At 61.3% G+C, this 14,070-nt stretch overlaps 2 protein-coding genes across 7 annotated transcripts; one reads left to right on the plus strand and one right to left on the minus strand.

The window, feature by feature from the left end:
* Positions 1-1,417: 1,417 nt before the first annotated feature.
* Positions 1,418-6,523, minus strand: TRMT12 (tRNA methyltransferase 12 homolog). The gene is made up of 8 exons (XM_068957318.1): positions 6,406-6,523; positions 5,285-5,409; positions 4,595-4,763; positions 3,972-4,170; positions 3,733-3,883; positions 3,539-3,648; positions 2,496-2,653; positions 1,418-2,424 (listed from the first exon to the last, which is right to left on the minus strand). The coding sequence occupies exons 2-8, from the start codon at positions 5,353-5,355 to the stop codon at positions 1,954-1,956; spliced, it is 1,329 nt and encodes a 442-aa protein (XP_068813419.1). The 5' UTR covers positions 5,356-5,409; positions 6,406-6,523; the 3' UTR covers positions 1,418-1,953.
* A 36-nt stretch (positions 6,524-6,559) lies between these two features.
* On the plus strand, positions 6,560-13,959 carry CSTF2 (cleavage stimulation factor subunit 2). 6 transcript variants are annotated; one of them, XM_068957590.1, is made up of 15 exons: positions 6,564-6,692; positions 6,869-6,947; positions 7,847-8,016; positions 8,347-8,483; positions 8,611-8,730; positions 8,834-8,989; positions 9,127-9,256; positions 9,597-9,659; positions 11,033-11,092; positions 11,717-11,858; positions 12,220-12,371; positions 12,670-12,932; positions 13,055-13,180; positions 13,484-13,609; positions 13,757-13,959. In XM_068957590.1, exons 1-14 carry the CDS (start codon positions 6,635-6,637, stop codon positions 13,604-13,606), a joined length of 1,779 nt encoding a protein of 592 aa, XP_068813691.1. In that variant the 5' UTR covers positions 6,564-6,634; the 3' UTR covers positions 13,607-13,609; positions 13,757-13,959. The 6 variants fall into 6 exon arrangements, with proteins under 6 accessions (XP_068813692.1, XP_068813691.1, XP_068813697.1 ...); XM_068957592.1 differs by having other exon boundaries at positions 6,614-6,692; positions 7,610-8,016; XM_068957591.1 differs by lacking the exon at positions 11,033-11,092 and having other exon boundaries at positions 6,560-6,692.
* Positions 13,960-14,070: the final 111 nt, after the last annotated feature.

A 14,070-nucleotide genomic window follows, 5' to 3' on the forward strand; every position in this document is an offset into this window, starting at 1 on the left:
GAAGCTCTGCCCACGGCAGGAAGGCAGCTCGTGGAAGCGGGCAGCGAGGGCAGCCCGGCCGGCGAGCGGCGGGGCGCGCGGCTAAGGCGGGGGGCTGCCGACGGTGGGCACGTGGCTCCTCTCCACGTGAGTCGGGGGGAGGCAGCACGGGAAGCCAGCTGGCAGCAGGCTCAAACCGAACGCCAGGACAGGGTTTCTCCCACAGCTTCAGCTGCGCCTCGGGGCTCCCCAGCACGGGACCTCCCCGGGCTTCAGGGCACACGACACGTAGGTGGGGGAAAATCCAGTGGGAGCTGCTGAGCGCACAGAAACCGGGTCCAGCTCGGGCAGCAGCCCCCGCGCCGCAAAGGGCTGGAGAGCCCTTGGACGAGCAGCCTGTGGTGGTCTCTTCCCACGCTGGTCCCTCAGCAATGCTTCTGGCCCCCGTCAGAAGCATCACGGATCCTGGGGGGAGACGCCCCACAAATCAACTTGCAGAGCAGCGAATGTAAAAGGGAGGAGGGTCAGAAATGCAAGATGAGAGGAGCGGAGAAAGAGGAGCAGAGCCCCCAGCGCCCAGAGGACACCAAGGAGCCAGGGGTTGCTGCCCACAGACACAACAGGATGAGGGAATGGAAACAGGCCCCAGGGTTGCTTGAATCCCCTCCTCCCCAGCCTCCTCCTCCCTGACCTTGGCCAGCCCAGCAGGCCGTCGGGGAGGTGTCCTGCAGCTTACTGGGGCCCTGGCCAGGGGGTGGAGGACAAGGCGTGGGAGATGTGCAGCCAGAGCCGCGGTACGAGGCAGCAGCCAGCTGCACTCCTGTGCACACACGCCCCAGCACCTTCCTCTGACTGCAGGAGCGTGCATCACGGCCACCAAGCACACTCACGCTCATGCCCATAGCTGTGTCCTTCCTACATGTTCCCTGCCGGTCAGGCCCCCTTTGCTCGTGCAAGTCACTGCCTCTCCCGATACGGACCCGTCCACCTCGTTGTCCTTTGTTTGCTGCAGGAGAGACATAGCTGTCACCTGCTTCTTCAGTTCCCTCACCCGGCTGGGTTTTTCTCTGAAACAGGGTGCACGCACAGTGCTCAGACAACAGGGCTTTGGCCTTGCACGCAGAATTGAGGGCCGGGGACCCTAGCAAAGGCTTTGCTCCCCAAACCTCTCCACGCACTGCCCTGGCATCCAGTGTCACCAGCAAGCACCAAGCAGGACCCCCACGCTTGCACTGGTGTTTTACATTTTAACTGGACACCAACAGAGAGGTGGTACCTCAACTAGAGAGGTGGTAAATGCCCCGATTTCTGCAAAAAGGTGAGAAGAAACTGAGATGGACAGACCTGCTTCTGGTATTAAAAAAAAAAAGCATGCTAGTAAATGAGCACAAAGCCTGCATCTGATTCACTGGAAGAAAGCTTGGCACGCTCTGAAGGCTCCATGGATGCTGAGGTTTATTTGGCCCTGCAGCTCTCTTCCATATGAAACATGGGACTGAAAGTGCCAGGTAGCATCCAGAGGAGAGGTGAGGGGCACGGCAGGCTCCGGTCGGATGCTCCTGCTCTGAGCAGCGGCAGGCAGAGCCGGGGAAGGACTCGGAGTGCTCTCAGCCCCAGCTGAGCTCCCTCCTTGGCCATGAGGAGCCATGCAGGCTCCCGTCCCATCCAGCTCCTGCCAAGTGGCGCTCCCTTTGGGGAGCGGACATCACTGCCCTGGGCACTGTCAGAAGCCAAGGACGGCAGGGCCCAGCTTGCTGCCGGGCAGTGCTGCCCCCTGGAAACAAGGGGATGTGGAAAGGACAGACAGATGTCTCTGCACAGAACGGCAACCTTCTCTAACTCGGACCTGTCGGGGGAACCGTCCCCTGCCTTTGCTGCTTGCCCCGAGCCAGCACCCTGCAGGCAACTGCAGCATCTCCCTGCTAACACCACCGTTTCCTGTGTCCTCGAGCCGTGCCAGGGCCTTGTGGCCGGCTATGCCGGGAGCGTCGGGCGGCACTCGAGGTCCAGCACGACATGATGCACGTGGGGTGCGTAGGATTTCACTGCCTCAATGTGCAGGATGCTGGTCCTCCACGGCCGCCCGTGCAGCTCTTCCAGTAGCCCCTGTATCCGCTTCGCAGCAGCCTCTGCCCACCTCCGCCACTCTGGCCGGACCCTGGCCACCTGTGTCTCCTTCCTGCAGTTCTCTGCGTCCTTCAGGCTCCAGCGCTCCCTCTCTCTGTCCACCTGCCTGACAGAGCTGGCTTCCTCTGGCGGTCTCTGCTCATCCCTCAAAACTCCAGGCTGCTGGTGGGCTGGTGCGGGAAGATTCTCCACGTTGTGGTGGATGTGGAGCACTCCGCCTGTTTCCTTCTTGAGGACACGGCAGGCTATGGGCCAGCCTTCCTCGGAGCTGGGAAGCAGCCCCAGGTTGACCCGGTCAGCGACGTCCTGCAGCTCCAGCTGGAATGAGAGGGCAGGTGAGCAGGACACGGTGTGGCGGGCAGAACGCCGCGTCCGGGAGCGCCACTCACCTGCCTGTTGTCCCCGTGGTGGATGCGGCAGCGGTCCTGCACGCCGTTCAGCGCCAGATTCCTCCGCAGGGCCTCCACGGCGTGGCGGTTCCACTCGCAGGCGTGGGCGAAGGCAGCCGCCGCGTGCACCAGGTACGGCAGCGTGAAATAGCCGATCCCTGGGGGCAGGAGAGGTGGCAGCAGCTGAGGGCACAACCCAGGCACCGACTCCTGGGATCTGCGCTCCTCCCCAGAGGCAGGTCAGGAGTGGATTATCCTACTGGCTCTCTACGCATCTGCTTTACTCTGGGTCAGAACTAGCCAAGGCACTGGGGAAATGTCCACAAATGGGTTTTCATTCTTCTCCAAATAAAAACCAGTTTTGAAAAATGTTCACTAAGGAACTTAATTTACAATCAGTCTTTGTCCGTAAGTTTGAGACCTGCCTGGTCCTGCTCTCCTTCTACCATTTATTTGAATTAATCAAGAGCAGTGTTGCAAGTGCCACTCTCGTTCTCTGTGGCACAAATCAGAAACATTAACTTCCCTTAATACAGAACAACAGCTTTCTTTACACACAAAAGCCTGACACCATCTCCCAGTCATCTCCACAGCGCAGGAGTGCTCACACCTGCATGCACACTTCAGTTACCATCAGCTTTTCACAAAAGGTTGTCACGCTCAGTACAGACTCGGGACTCTATGTGAGCTTTTTAGAGACAAAATCTAGTTTCATAAAAGAGGGCAAGTCTTCTACTGGGATCAAAACGATTCCTGTGAGCAGCACTAGCTATGGAGCAGTGCTCTGCATAGGCTGAGCCCAGAGGTGATCCAGAGTGTCCAGAGGCAACAGGGACACAGGAGGGACAGCGGTAGCAGGTTGGCTGAGGGCTTCCAGATGGGGCAGGAGCTCTAAGCCACATCACAAAATACTTGCCAAACTGGGTCATTTTTCAACCTAGAATTAATGACGTTTCATCTCCACTTTCATCCCATGAGTACCTGCACCACCGCTCTCTGCAAGCTTACCCTGCAAAACCCCTCCATGTCCCCTGAGATGTTACCTGCATAGAGATCCACCAGGACCTCCCCAGAGCACGGCAGTGAGGCCACCCGCAGCTTCTCCGTGATGTTGCCCGGGGAGAACATGCACTTGGTCACATCGAACGTGTACCTAGGAGAACCGCCAGCCTGGTGAGAGCTGCCCCATTCCCAGGCCGATGTGGCCACCACATCCTGCACCGCAGCTCCTGCCTACCTGATCCCGTTGTCCACATGCTCCACCCAGCCGTCCTGGCCCAGCAGCAGGGTCACACTGGGGGACCGCATCCCGCCTGGCAATACCCGCCCTCGCCTGGCCACGCGCTGGGCACCCAGAGCCGAGGCGACTGTTTCCCAGAGCGCTGGGCCTGCAACACATCCGTGCCAGCACCTTAGGGAAAGGCTAGGGCAGCTCTCGGGGCAGAAGCGGGTCAGGCAGATGGCGCTCCCCCTTACCCAGCTTCTCCCACAGCGCAGCGCTGAAGCTGTCCTCACTCAGCAAGACGAGGTCTCCATGCCGCTGCCAGGAGCGGGGCACATCGTGCTCCAGCTCCTCCGACCAGCTCTCACCCGAGCCCACCACCAACCGCTGCAGCTTGTGGCACAGCTTCTGGGCAGGCGTCTGCACGCTGGCTGCCTTGGAAGGGACGGGGTCCTGTGGGAGAGATGTGGCGAGTGAGGCTGAGACATGGCTCCTTCCCTGCAGCCTCCCTGCTCGAGCCGGGAGCCCCTGTCCGTGCAGCCCTCACTCCTGGCCCCTGCAGAGCGCTCCCTGCCAGTGCCCCTACTCCGCTCTCCGAGACTGGGAGAGGGTACGATCCCAGCAGGAAGGATGAAGCCTCAGGAGGATGCCCACCCCACCGCAGAGCTCCCTGCCTGCACCACAGAAGCCCTGAGCATCTCAGCTGATTGCTCCTCTGGCTGAAAGTGAGAGTTTCAGGGCAGCCTCCCGCCTCCCCTCCCCACACAACCCCCTCACCCTGCGACTCGCAGCTCCCAGGCAGCGTGGGTGCAAGTCAGGGGGCCCCAGGGGCCCTCCAGCGCAGGGGCAGGGCTCAGGGCAGCAGAAGTGTCCCAACCTGGATCCAGGTCAGCCTGCAGGGCACCTCCTGGGGCCCGCTCTTCTGCAGCGCCCGCAGGTGCTGCTCTGTGAGCTTCTCTCCCAGCACAGGCAGGGCCACGCTGCCACCCGGCATCTTCTGCAGCCGGTAACGAGCATCCAGGATCTGTTCCCCTTCCAAATACTCCCTGAAAGGCCAAGGACACAGTCAGGCATTCCTTCCCTCCGCAGCATGCCCAGGCTCTGTGCATCTGCTTGCTGCAGCCTGGGAGCCCACCACGCCGGGGGAGCAGACTGCGGGGCACAGGGCTGCCTCTTCTCCTCCTCCTCTCCGACATGCAGGGCCATTTCCTCAGCGCAGCCGGCTCTGAACACAGCTCTGCTCCAGCTTCCTCCCCTACCCTCCACCTCACCTTGGACTTGCTTGTCTCCCGCTTTTGGGTCCCGGTGCTCATGGAAGACGCAGGCAGGCTGCTTTGGGGACGGGTGCTGCACCGGGAACATCGCAGCAGGGCCAGGGCTCCCTGGGGCTGACACGCTGGAGCCCCAGGGGTCCGCGGAGCTGGAGCAAGAGCTGGGACATGCTAACCCTTACCGGCGCTGCGAGCTGGGGGAGCCTGGCACCCTGTACTCCCCGTTTAAGCAGCCACACTCAGCTCTGCCCTAGCAGGGCAATGTCCTTCAGCTCCCTTCCCACCGGCAGGCTTACCTGAGCTGCTGGGCAAACCGTGGCTCCGTGACAAGGGCAGAGACAGCGCCACACATGTCCTTCACATCCATCCCAGCAGGTCCGAGGAAAGAAGAGACCTCAGCAGCCAACAGGAGTGCAGACACCTGGGTGCCAGACACGGGATCCATCACACACGGTGTGCCATCACACACTCATCACAGGCCAGGTGGAAGCAGGACTTGGAGCGGCCCCGGACACCGCTACGCTGGGGATATCAGAGCCCTGCCGCCCCCAGCCCCGCGGCCTGCCTGGCACCCGCTCGCTGCCGGTGAGCCACCTCGTTGCCCCATGCAGTTTGGCCGCTCCGAGGGGAAGGGGTGCCGCTGCTCTGCCAGGCTCGGTGTGGTCTCCTGGGCTGGGCTCTGACTGCCCGTCCGGGCCTGCGGCCCCGCCGGGGGCGGGCAGGGAGGAGGGTGGCCCCAGATTCCTGGGTCGCAGGCACGGGGTACCCAAGGGTGGGGTACCTGAGGCCGTGCACCCCAGGGATGGACACCCGCCGGCCTGGGGTACTGCAGGGACCGGGTACCGTGAGCGGTGGTGCCTGGGGATGGGGTGTCCCTGGGGCTGGGTGTCCTGGGGCAGGGGGCAAGGTGGGTATCCTGGGGATGGGGTATCTCAGGGATGGGGTACCCAAGGGATCGGGGTATCCTGGGGGATTGGGGTATCCCAGGGATGGGGTACCCAAGGGATGGGGTACCCTGGGAATCAGTTATCCCAGGGATCGGGGTATCCCAGGGATGGGGTACCCAAGGGATGGGGTACCCTGGGAATCAGGTATCCCAGGGATCGGGGTATCCCAGGGATGGGGTAGCCTGGGGATTGGGTATCCCGGGGGATCGGGGTATCCCAGGGATGGGGTACCCAAAGGATGGGGTACCCTCGGGATGGGGCATCCCAGGGACGAGGCACCTCAGGGAAATGGGGAGCTTGGTACTCGGTGCCCTTAGGGGCCGGGGCTGCCGGGGACGGCACACCCCGCGGCCCCGCTCCCCGGCCCGTGTCCCGTTGGCGGTGCCCCAAGGCCGTGTGGCCGCGCCCCAGCCCCCCGCGGGACCGCGCCTGCCCCCGGCCCACAGGGATCCCCCCCCCCCCCGCCCTACCGCAGCTGGGCGGCGCGGCCGGCCGGGGAGCGCGGGCCCGTGTTTCCCGCCGGAGCGCCTTCCCGCCGCGCCGCTCCCGCCGCCATGTTTGGTGCGGGCGGGCCGCCCTGCGCCTGCGCGGTGGGCGGAGCCGCTGGCGCGGGCCGCCGAGTGCGGGCGGAAGGCGGGGGGGGGGGACGGTGTTGGGCGCCGGACCGGAAGCGGCGGTGAGGCGAGGCGAGGCGGCAGGATGGCGGGGCTGTCGGTGCGGGACCCCGCCGTGGACCGCTCCCTGCGCTCCGTCTTCGGTGAGAGGCCGCGGGCCGGGCGAGGCGCCCGCGGCGGCGCGGGCCGGGCGGTGCCGGCGGCTCCTGCGGGCCCGGCCCGCCCGGGGCGCTGCCGCCGGCCGCTGCGGCCCTGGCGCCTGCAGCGGGGCCCGAGCCTGCGGCTGCGCGCTGAGCGGGGGCTGTCCTCTCTCCCACAGTGGGGAACATCCCGTATGAGGCCACAGAGGAGCAGCTAAAGGACATTTTCTCCGAGGTTGGGCCTGTGGTCAGTTTTAGGTGAGATCTCCCCCGCGCTCATCCTTGTCCGGTTCCCCCGGGGCAGCGGGTACAAACGAGGTCCTGAGCCCCACACGCCACTTGAGTGTGTAAGGCAGTGCAGAGCGGGCCTTGCAAAAACGAGCTTCAGCCAGGCGGGAGCAGAGCAATGCTGTTGTGCTGCGCTTGAGTGTGGGTAGAAGGATGGTGTCACTAGCACTGTGACACCTCACTTTGATTTTCCTGGAGAGTTCATGACAGCTGTGTTCTGGGCACAGACACTGAGGTTCGCTCTGTGCAAAGCTCACCAGGTGGTGTAGGGCTTAACAGCCCAAGCACAACAGCATGAGTGTGGAGATACTGCTGCTCTGGCCTACTCCAGGCTGGAGGTGGGCCACCTTCTTGTGGCACGGAGCTGGAGCTGATGAGTCCTCAAATCCTGAACAGGCTCCGTGTAGAGAGCTGGGAGCGTAGGGCGGGAGCACCCAAGTGGCTCTACAGGGATGTTTTTCTGGCTCAACACCAGGCTGCTTAGAGCTCTGAGCAGAGCAAGGGCTTTGGAGCAACTGGTGGCTCTCCTGGAAGAGCCCTGCGGTCCAAAGAGCAGCCCTCATGGAGTGAGAAAGATAGCTTGGCATCACCAGAAGCGCAGCGCTCAAGCTGACGACTTTTCTGGAAACCAGAGCTCTGGGAACAGCCATCGACCTGGATCTAGGAGGCCTTTTGGCTCTGGCTCAGGACCAGCTGTCCCACACCTTTAACTGCGCCAGCTGCCTTGACTCTGTGTTCCCCAGCGCTCCTGTTTGGTGTATCCCAACAGCCCACTCCCAGGTGAGGAGGAGCTGAAGGCATTAAGCATTCTCCTCAGTGCTTGCACTGCCCTTAGTGGTGCTGGTGGTTCTCTCTTCCTCGCTGTCCAGGTTGGTATATGACAGGGAGACAGGAAAGCCGAAGGGCTATGGCTTCTGTGAGTATCAAGATCAGGAGACCGCTCTCAGCGCTATGCGGAACCTGAACGGACGAGAGTTCAGCGGCAGGGCCTTGCGCGTGGACAACGCGGCCAGTGAGAAGAACAAGGAGGAGCTGAAGAGTGAGTCTGAATTTTGTGGTGGAGAAAATTGATGTCATTTTGGGTCTGAGCAGTCATGTTAGGAAGCGTGCCATCTGTTCTGTGATGGTAGTGAGAAGGAGGCGTCCCGGAGCTGATCTGCTCTAGGTGACATAGCAAGTACAGGTTTGCAGAGGGAGGTATGGGCTAAGCTGTGTTTTTTCTCTCTCAGAGGATCTCCCTGCTCTCCCTGGCTACTCCGTCCCTTAGTGGTGACTGTGGCATTTCCCTTCTGATGAGCCTATCAAATACAGTCAGTTGATGTTGTCATCCAAGGCAAGGTCACAGCTTGTATCACAAACTCCGTTGCAGGCTTGGGCACAGGCGCTCCCATCATAGAGTCGCCCTATGGGGACCCTGTGAATCCTGAAGACGCCCCCGAGTCCATCAGCCGGGCAGTTGCCAGCCTGCCACCTGAGCAGATGTTTGAGCTGATGAAGCAGATGAAGGTGAGTGAAAGTGGAGGGCTGTGCTGCCTGCTCTGTGTGTGGGCTTGTCCCTTCCATCAGCAGCCTCTCGTACCCTCGCAGCCCGCAGAGGCCGCACTGCAGCTCTGATCTGTGCGTTTCTCCTCAGCTGTGTGTCCAGAACAGCCCCCAGGAAGCCAGGAACATGCTGCTACAGAACCCCCAGTTGGCTTACGCCCTGCTGCAGGCCCAGGTGGTAATGAGGATCGTCGATCCGGAGATTGCACTGGTTTGTCCCCTGCTGCCTTCTCTGGGATTGTGGGATATCAATGGGAGCCTGTTGCGGAAGCGGGGAGTGGAAGAGAACTTCTTTCTCCCTCTTCTGCTTCTAGAAAATCCTGCATCGCCAGACCAGTGTTCCTCCTCTGATCCCAGGTAACCAGCAGCCAGTGCCAGGACCAGGGCCTGGGCCAGGACCAGGGCCAGGGCCAGGTCCAAACGCCCAGCTGAACCCACAGAATACCCCATCGTCGCAGCCACAGCCCATAGTAAGAGCCTGTAAGACAGACTTGCCGTGCCTTGGGTGCACGTGGGAGAGATGGGCGTTATCCCCAGCTTTCCCAGGTTGGGATGTGTGTGCCTGGGTGACAGAGCTTTGCTGAGGTCTGGTTTCTCTCCTGGGTAGGGTGGCATGCACGTAAACGGTGCTCCTCCTCTGATGCAGCCGCCTATGCAGGGAGGAGTGCCAGCCCCAGGACAGATGGCAGCCGCTGTGCAGGGCCCGGGCCCTGGCCCTGGCCCCATGGCCCCGGGAGGTGAGTGCCTGGTTTTTCCTGAATGGTGCCCAGGCTGCCATAGGCACACAGGTCCTGCAGGCAGCCTGCCTGTACCTTTCCCCTGACTGGGGTGTTTGGCCCTGTGCAGGTGCCCCTGCTGGAGCAGTATGTGCTCCCGTACTGTGGGCTGTGGTTGTGGCTGCTGCCAGCAGTGGTTCAGAAAGATAGCTTTGCTCTGTGGGGAACTGACACCGACAAAATAAATCTCTGGGTGCTACCCCAGGAATTGGGAGTGGGGCAGGTATTCTGAGCCAGAGGAACGGGTAAGTTCTGTAGGGATAGTCAGGAAGGGGTCTGATCTTTCTCCGTTCCCTCTCAGGTGGGCTGCAGCCGCAGGTTGGGATGCCAGGAGGAGGGCCTGTGCCCTTGGAACGCGGACAAGGTAAAGCGCATGTTTGTTAATGCTGTGTCTCATGCAAGCCTCGCTCCAGCTGGGGCCAAGGCCGTGGGTACTGAGCAGTGCTGCATCGGGAGAGCCCCTGCCAGCTACCTGCAGCCTCGCTAGCCCCGGGTCTGGAGATGGAGCAGATCCCACAGCGCTGGGCTGCACCCGAGTTCGTTCGCTTAGGCGCAAGGCTGTGGTGACAGCTCTCCTGCTTCCAGGGCTCCATCACACGCACCAGTTTGCCCCAAGCTTGCTCTGCATCATGTTATGCAGGCATGCCCTGGAATTCAGGAGAGCCGCTGGTCCCGCAAAGCCCCACTGAGCGGGATGTGCCTGTGTTTTCCATCTGTCTGTGAGCCTGTGTCTGTCCCTGTGCTTGTGTGGGCAGGGAGAGCTTGCTCTTCTCCAGTCCCTGTCCTGCTCCTTTGCTGTCTGGGCGCTGGGAAGCAGCTGCGTGGCCGCGGTGTCTGCCCGTGTCTCCCTGTGCTCTCTGTGCCGTGCCCAGCAGAGGGAGCTGGGCCTTTGCTTTTGCTTGCGATAGTGAGTGCGAGGCTTGGCAGGGAATTTCCCAGTGAGTGATTGCTCGGCCCTCCCTCTGCAGACGTGGTCTGTACAGCCCAGCCCTGGAGCCAGATTCCTTGCCATTCAACATATTGCGTGGCTGCCCCGTTAAGGCAGGTGCTGAGTTCAGCACAACCAAGGCATTCCTGTTCTTCCAGTAGTAAGGCATGCAGGGAGCTAATATCTCTGTTGCCTTGACTTGTGTCTTAGGCCCTGTGTCAGGAACATGGCAAACCTGTTTTGAGATCCTCCAACCTTACATATCTTAAGGGCAGCTGACTCATTTTCTTTGGGAGGACGTTGTCTCCCTGAGAGCAGTCCTGCAGTTCTTGGCAGTGTTGCTGGTACTCACCAGATACTGGAGAGCAGACAGAAAACTGGAGCTGGGGAGTGTCGGTGGAAGCTGTGGGCAGGGGCAGAAGCTGACTTGACTCACCGCGTTGCGGTGCGCGGTGTTGTCCCGCAACACGCCCGTTCTTTTGGTGGGTCATCCTGCACGGGGTTCGGTCTCCTGGCCTGCACATGCGCACAGTGAGCAAGGCCAGGGCCTTGCCTAGCTGCGCAGGCCTTGCCAAGGTGGTTGTCTTGCTCATGGTGTCAGAGCTGGCGTTAGCGGAAGAGGCTGGTAAAGCCAGGCCTGCAGCAGGCAGTGTCTTTTTGAATAGGTGTTCTGGGGGACCCCAGGGAGCAGAGCTGATTGTACAGGGCCCAGTGGGCCTGGGCAGCGCTGTTCCCAAGACTGAGTGTGTGTGTGTGCATACACTATTTACGTGTCTGCTCTTCTCCCTCTTTTCCTGCTGCTTGCCCAGGGAACCTGCAGCTCTCGCCCGTGGGACCTGCCAGGCCTGCGTCTATCGAACGCGTTCAAGGTATCCCTGCACCTGCCAGCTCCCTTTCCTCGTGGAGCTCGTTGTGGAGTGCACACAGAGAGCAGCTTTTACCCCACTGCACGCAGGGCCAGGGACTGGCACATCACTCTGCGTAGCCTGGCAGGGTTAGGAGGAGGCAGGATTTCCTCTGGGAGCAAGAGAACAGACTAGTGCTGCGCACAGAGAGTTACCAGTGGAGAAGGAGAGGCTTCCCAGAGAGGCTCTTTGCCTAGGGTCCAACCTCCTTTGAGACCTCACTAACAGGAGCCTTCCAGGTCTTGCTTCTGCTCCTGGCCCCGCATCGGCAAGGTGTTGTGGCTCATGCTCTTAAGGGTTGGCATAGGGGTACCCAAACTCCGTTTGGCCGCCTGTTGTTGTAAGGAACCTGAGGTAGAATCAGAGAGGGAAGGAAAGGGCTGAAGTTAGCACACAGGGAAGGGGCTTTGATGCGCTCTCGCCTTGTCCAAGGGGCTGCTCCCCGGCAGTCGTCACGGCCCACCTGCCCGCGTGCCGGGGAGCAGTGAGGCCGTCCCACACTCCAGCTCCCTGAGGGCGCTGGGGGGCAGTCTCAGCACAGCGCTGGTCATGCTGATCCTCACAAGCTCTTGTGTGTCTCCCTGGCAGTGCCCATGCCAGACCCGAGGGCCCCTATGCAGCGTGGACCTCTACCTGCTAGTGGCCCGCCACCCCGAGGCCTTTTGGGAGATGCCCCGAATGACCCTCGTGGAGGGACCCTGCTTTCAGTCACTGGAGAAGTGGAGCCCAGGTGAGGGGAGAGGGAAGGAGAGGAGCCCTTGGCACTGCCCTTGCCCAAGGGTGGCTTCTCCCTGAGGGCAGGGATGTCACAAGCCTTCTGGGAGTCACTGTTGCCAGGTTGGAGGCCCGTGTGCTGCCAACCTCAGGGACTGGCCTATTTTCCTGGGAATTAGGCATCTTCAGGGCGATAACTGCGGCCCTGTGACATGGGACTGATAGCACCTGTCCCTGTGCCAGCCTCGCCCTCCTTCCCCATGGCCAGCTTTGGGGGCGATTCCAGCACTCTGCCCAGGCCATGCCAAGCCAGCGTCTGACTCACACTCTCTCGCTTTTTCTCCTCCTGCTTTGCTCTCCTCGTCTCTCTGCGTCAGAGGTTACCTTGGGCCGCCCCACCAAGGAGCCCCTATGCACCATATGCCTGGCCATGACAGCCGTGGCCCCCCCCATGAGATGAGGGGGGGACCCATGGGAGAACCCCGACCACTGATGGGAGAGCCGCGGGGGCCCTTGATGGATGCTCGAGGTGAGAGCGGGGGCATGAAATAATGGGTGGCTTAAAGCAGAAAGACGAAAAGTCTAAGAGTGGAGCCCGCTGCCCCGACGCAAGACATTGGAAAGGTGTTTGGGCAGTGAAATGACTCCAGGGCAAGGAGGGACAGTCCGACAAGGCAAAGGAGTTCCTCTAGGCATGTCCCCTTTGCCCCCAGCCCTGCACCTTCCTGGCGTTTGCTAGCCCCCCAGGCAAAGGAGGCAGCGGGCTCACTCCTCCTCTTCCTGCAGCACAGCTCCCTTCCACAGCTTGCCTTGTCTTTCCTCCGCAGTCGGAAGAGATCCGCGAGGGCTGGAGCCACGAGGGCTAGAGCCACGGGTGATGGAGCCACGAGGCCTGGAGCCAAGGGGCATGGAGCCACGGGTCCTGGAGCCACGAGTGCTGGAAGCGAGGGCCATGGAGGCTAGGGTCATGGAGCCCCGGGGCCTGGAGCCTCGAGGGCCTGGTCCCAATCCACGCGGCCCAATGCCTGGTGGGATACAGGGTCCTGGACCACTTAACATGGGAGCCAGTGGTCCCCAGGGGCCCCGCCAGGTATGCACAACACCTCCACCTGCCTGATGTGGTGCTGATGGTCTTGTGGATTCGGGCTGGGTGGAGGCGTATTTGTACGGCCAAGTCCAGAGACCCCCTTATACCCTCTTTTGTGCCCACAGGTTCCTAACATGGCAGGGGCAGGCATGCAAGGAGGAGGCATGCCTGGGGCAGGGGTCCAAGGAGCTGGTCAGCCTGGGGGCTTTAGCCCTGGGCAGAGCCAGGTCACCCCGCAGGATCACGAGAAGGTGAGTGGACAGAAGAGAAAGGTTGAGACGTGAGGGGAGGGGAGAGGAGGGGAGGTTCCTTACACTCCTTGCTGTGGCAGAGGACAGCCCGCCTTCAGGGAGTTTGTGCTGGTGCCCCTCAGCCTCAGGAGGTGCAGTTCCTACTGTGTTTGGAGCAGGTGGTTATTTCAGCCTGGTCTGCCCAGAGCTTGGGCAGCACCCGGGTCCTGCTGCACAGGAGGATTGATCCCACCAGCACTCCCCTTGCTGGCTCTGGTAACCTGGGGTTGCTCTGGCAGACAGCGTCTCTGATTCTCCCCACAGGCAGCCCTGATAATGCAGGTTCTGCAGCTGACAGCAGACCAGATCGCCATGCTGCCCCCGGAGCAACGGCAAAGTATCCTTATTCTAAAGGAGCAAATCCAGAAATCCACAGGGGCGCCGTGATAGGTAATGACAGTGGGGACGGGGCAGCCCTTAATGCCGCTTCACCCTGTGCGTGTTACTCTTCAGTGAATCGGAGGGAGGGTCTGTATGGGGCTGCCCTGCCTTTCCTCTCAGTGCAAGCGCTCACTCTGCCACCCTTGGTTCTTGCAGGCTTGGCAGGCATGTGGCAAAGACGCCGTCCACCTGGACAGAGGCGACGTTCTGTGGCAGCTGCTTGGCATCGCTGTCGGAGTTGATGCTGCGTTTAGGGAGAGGTTTCTCCTCCTCACCCAGTGTTTTGCTCTCTCATTCACCCCTTTTCCTCTGTATATTTTATGATGTTTCAAATAAAGTGGGAGGAGGGTTTGAGTAAAGCCCTGTCTCTTGCGTTGTGTGACCCCACTGTGAAGGCAAAATCGGGACTATTGGGTGCTGGGAACAGCCTGGCCTGGCTCCAGACTAGTCTGAACCACTCAGGTTTCTCT

Source organism: Struthio camelus, chromosome 11 (assembly GCF_040807025.1).
Source record: "Struthio camelus isolate bStrCam1 chromosome 11, bStrCam1.hap1, whole genome shotgun sequence".
Taxonomy (NCBI): Eukaryota; Metazoa; Chordata; class Aves; order Struthioniformes; family Struthionidae; genus Struthio; species Struthio camelus.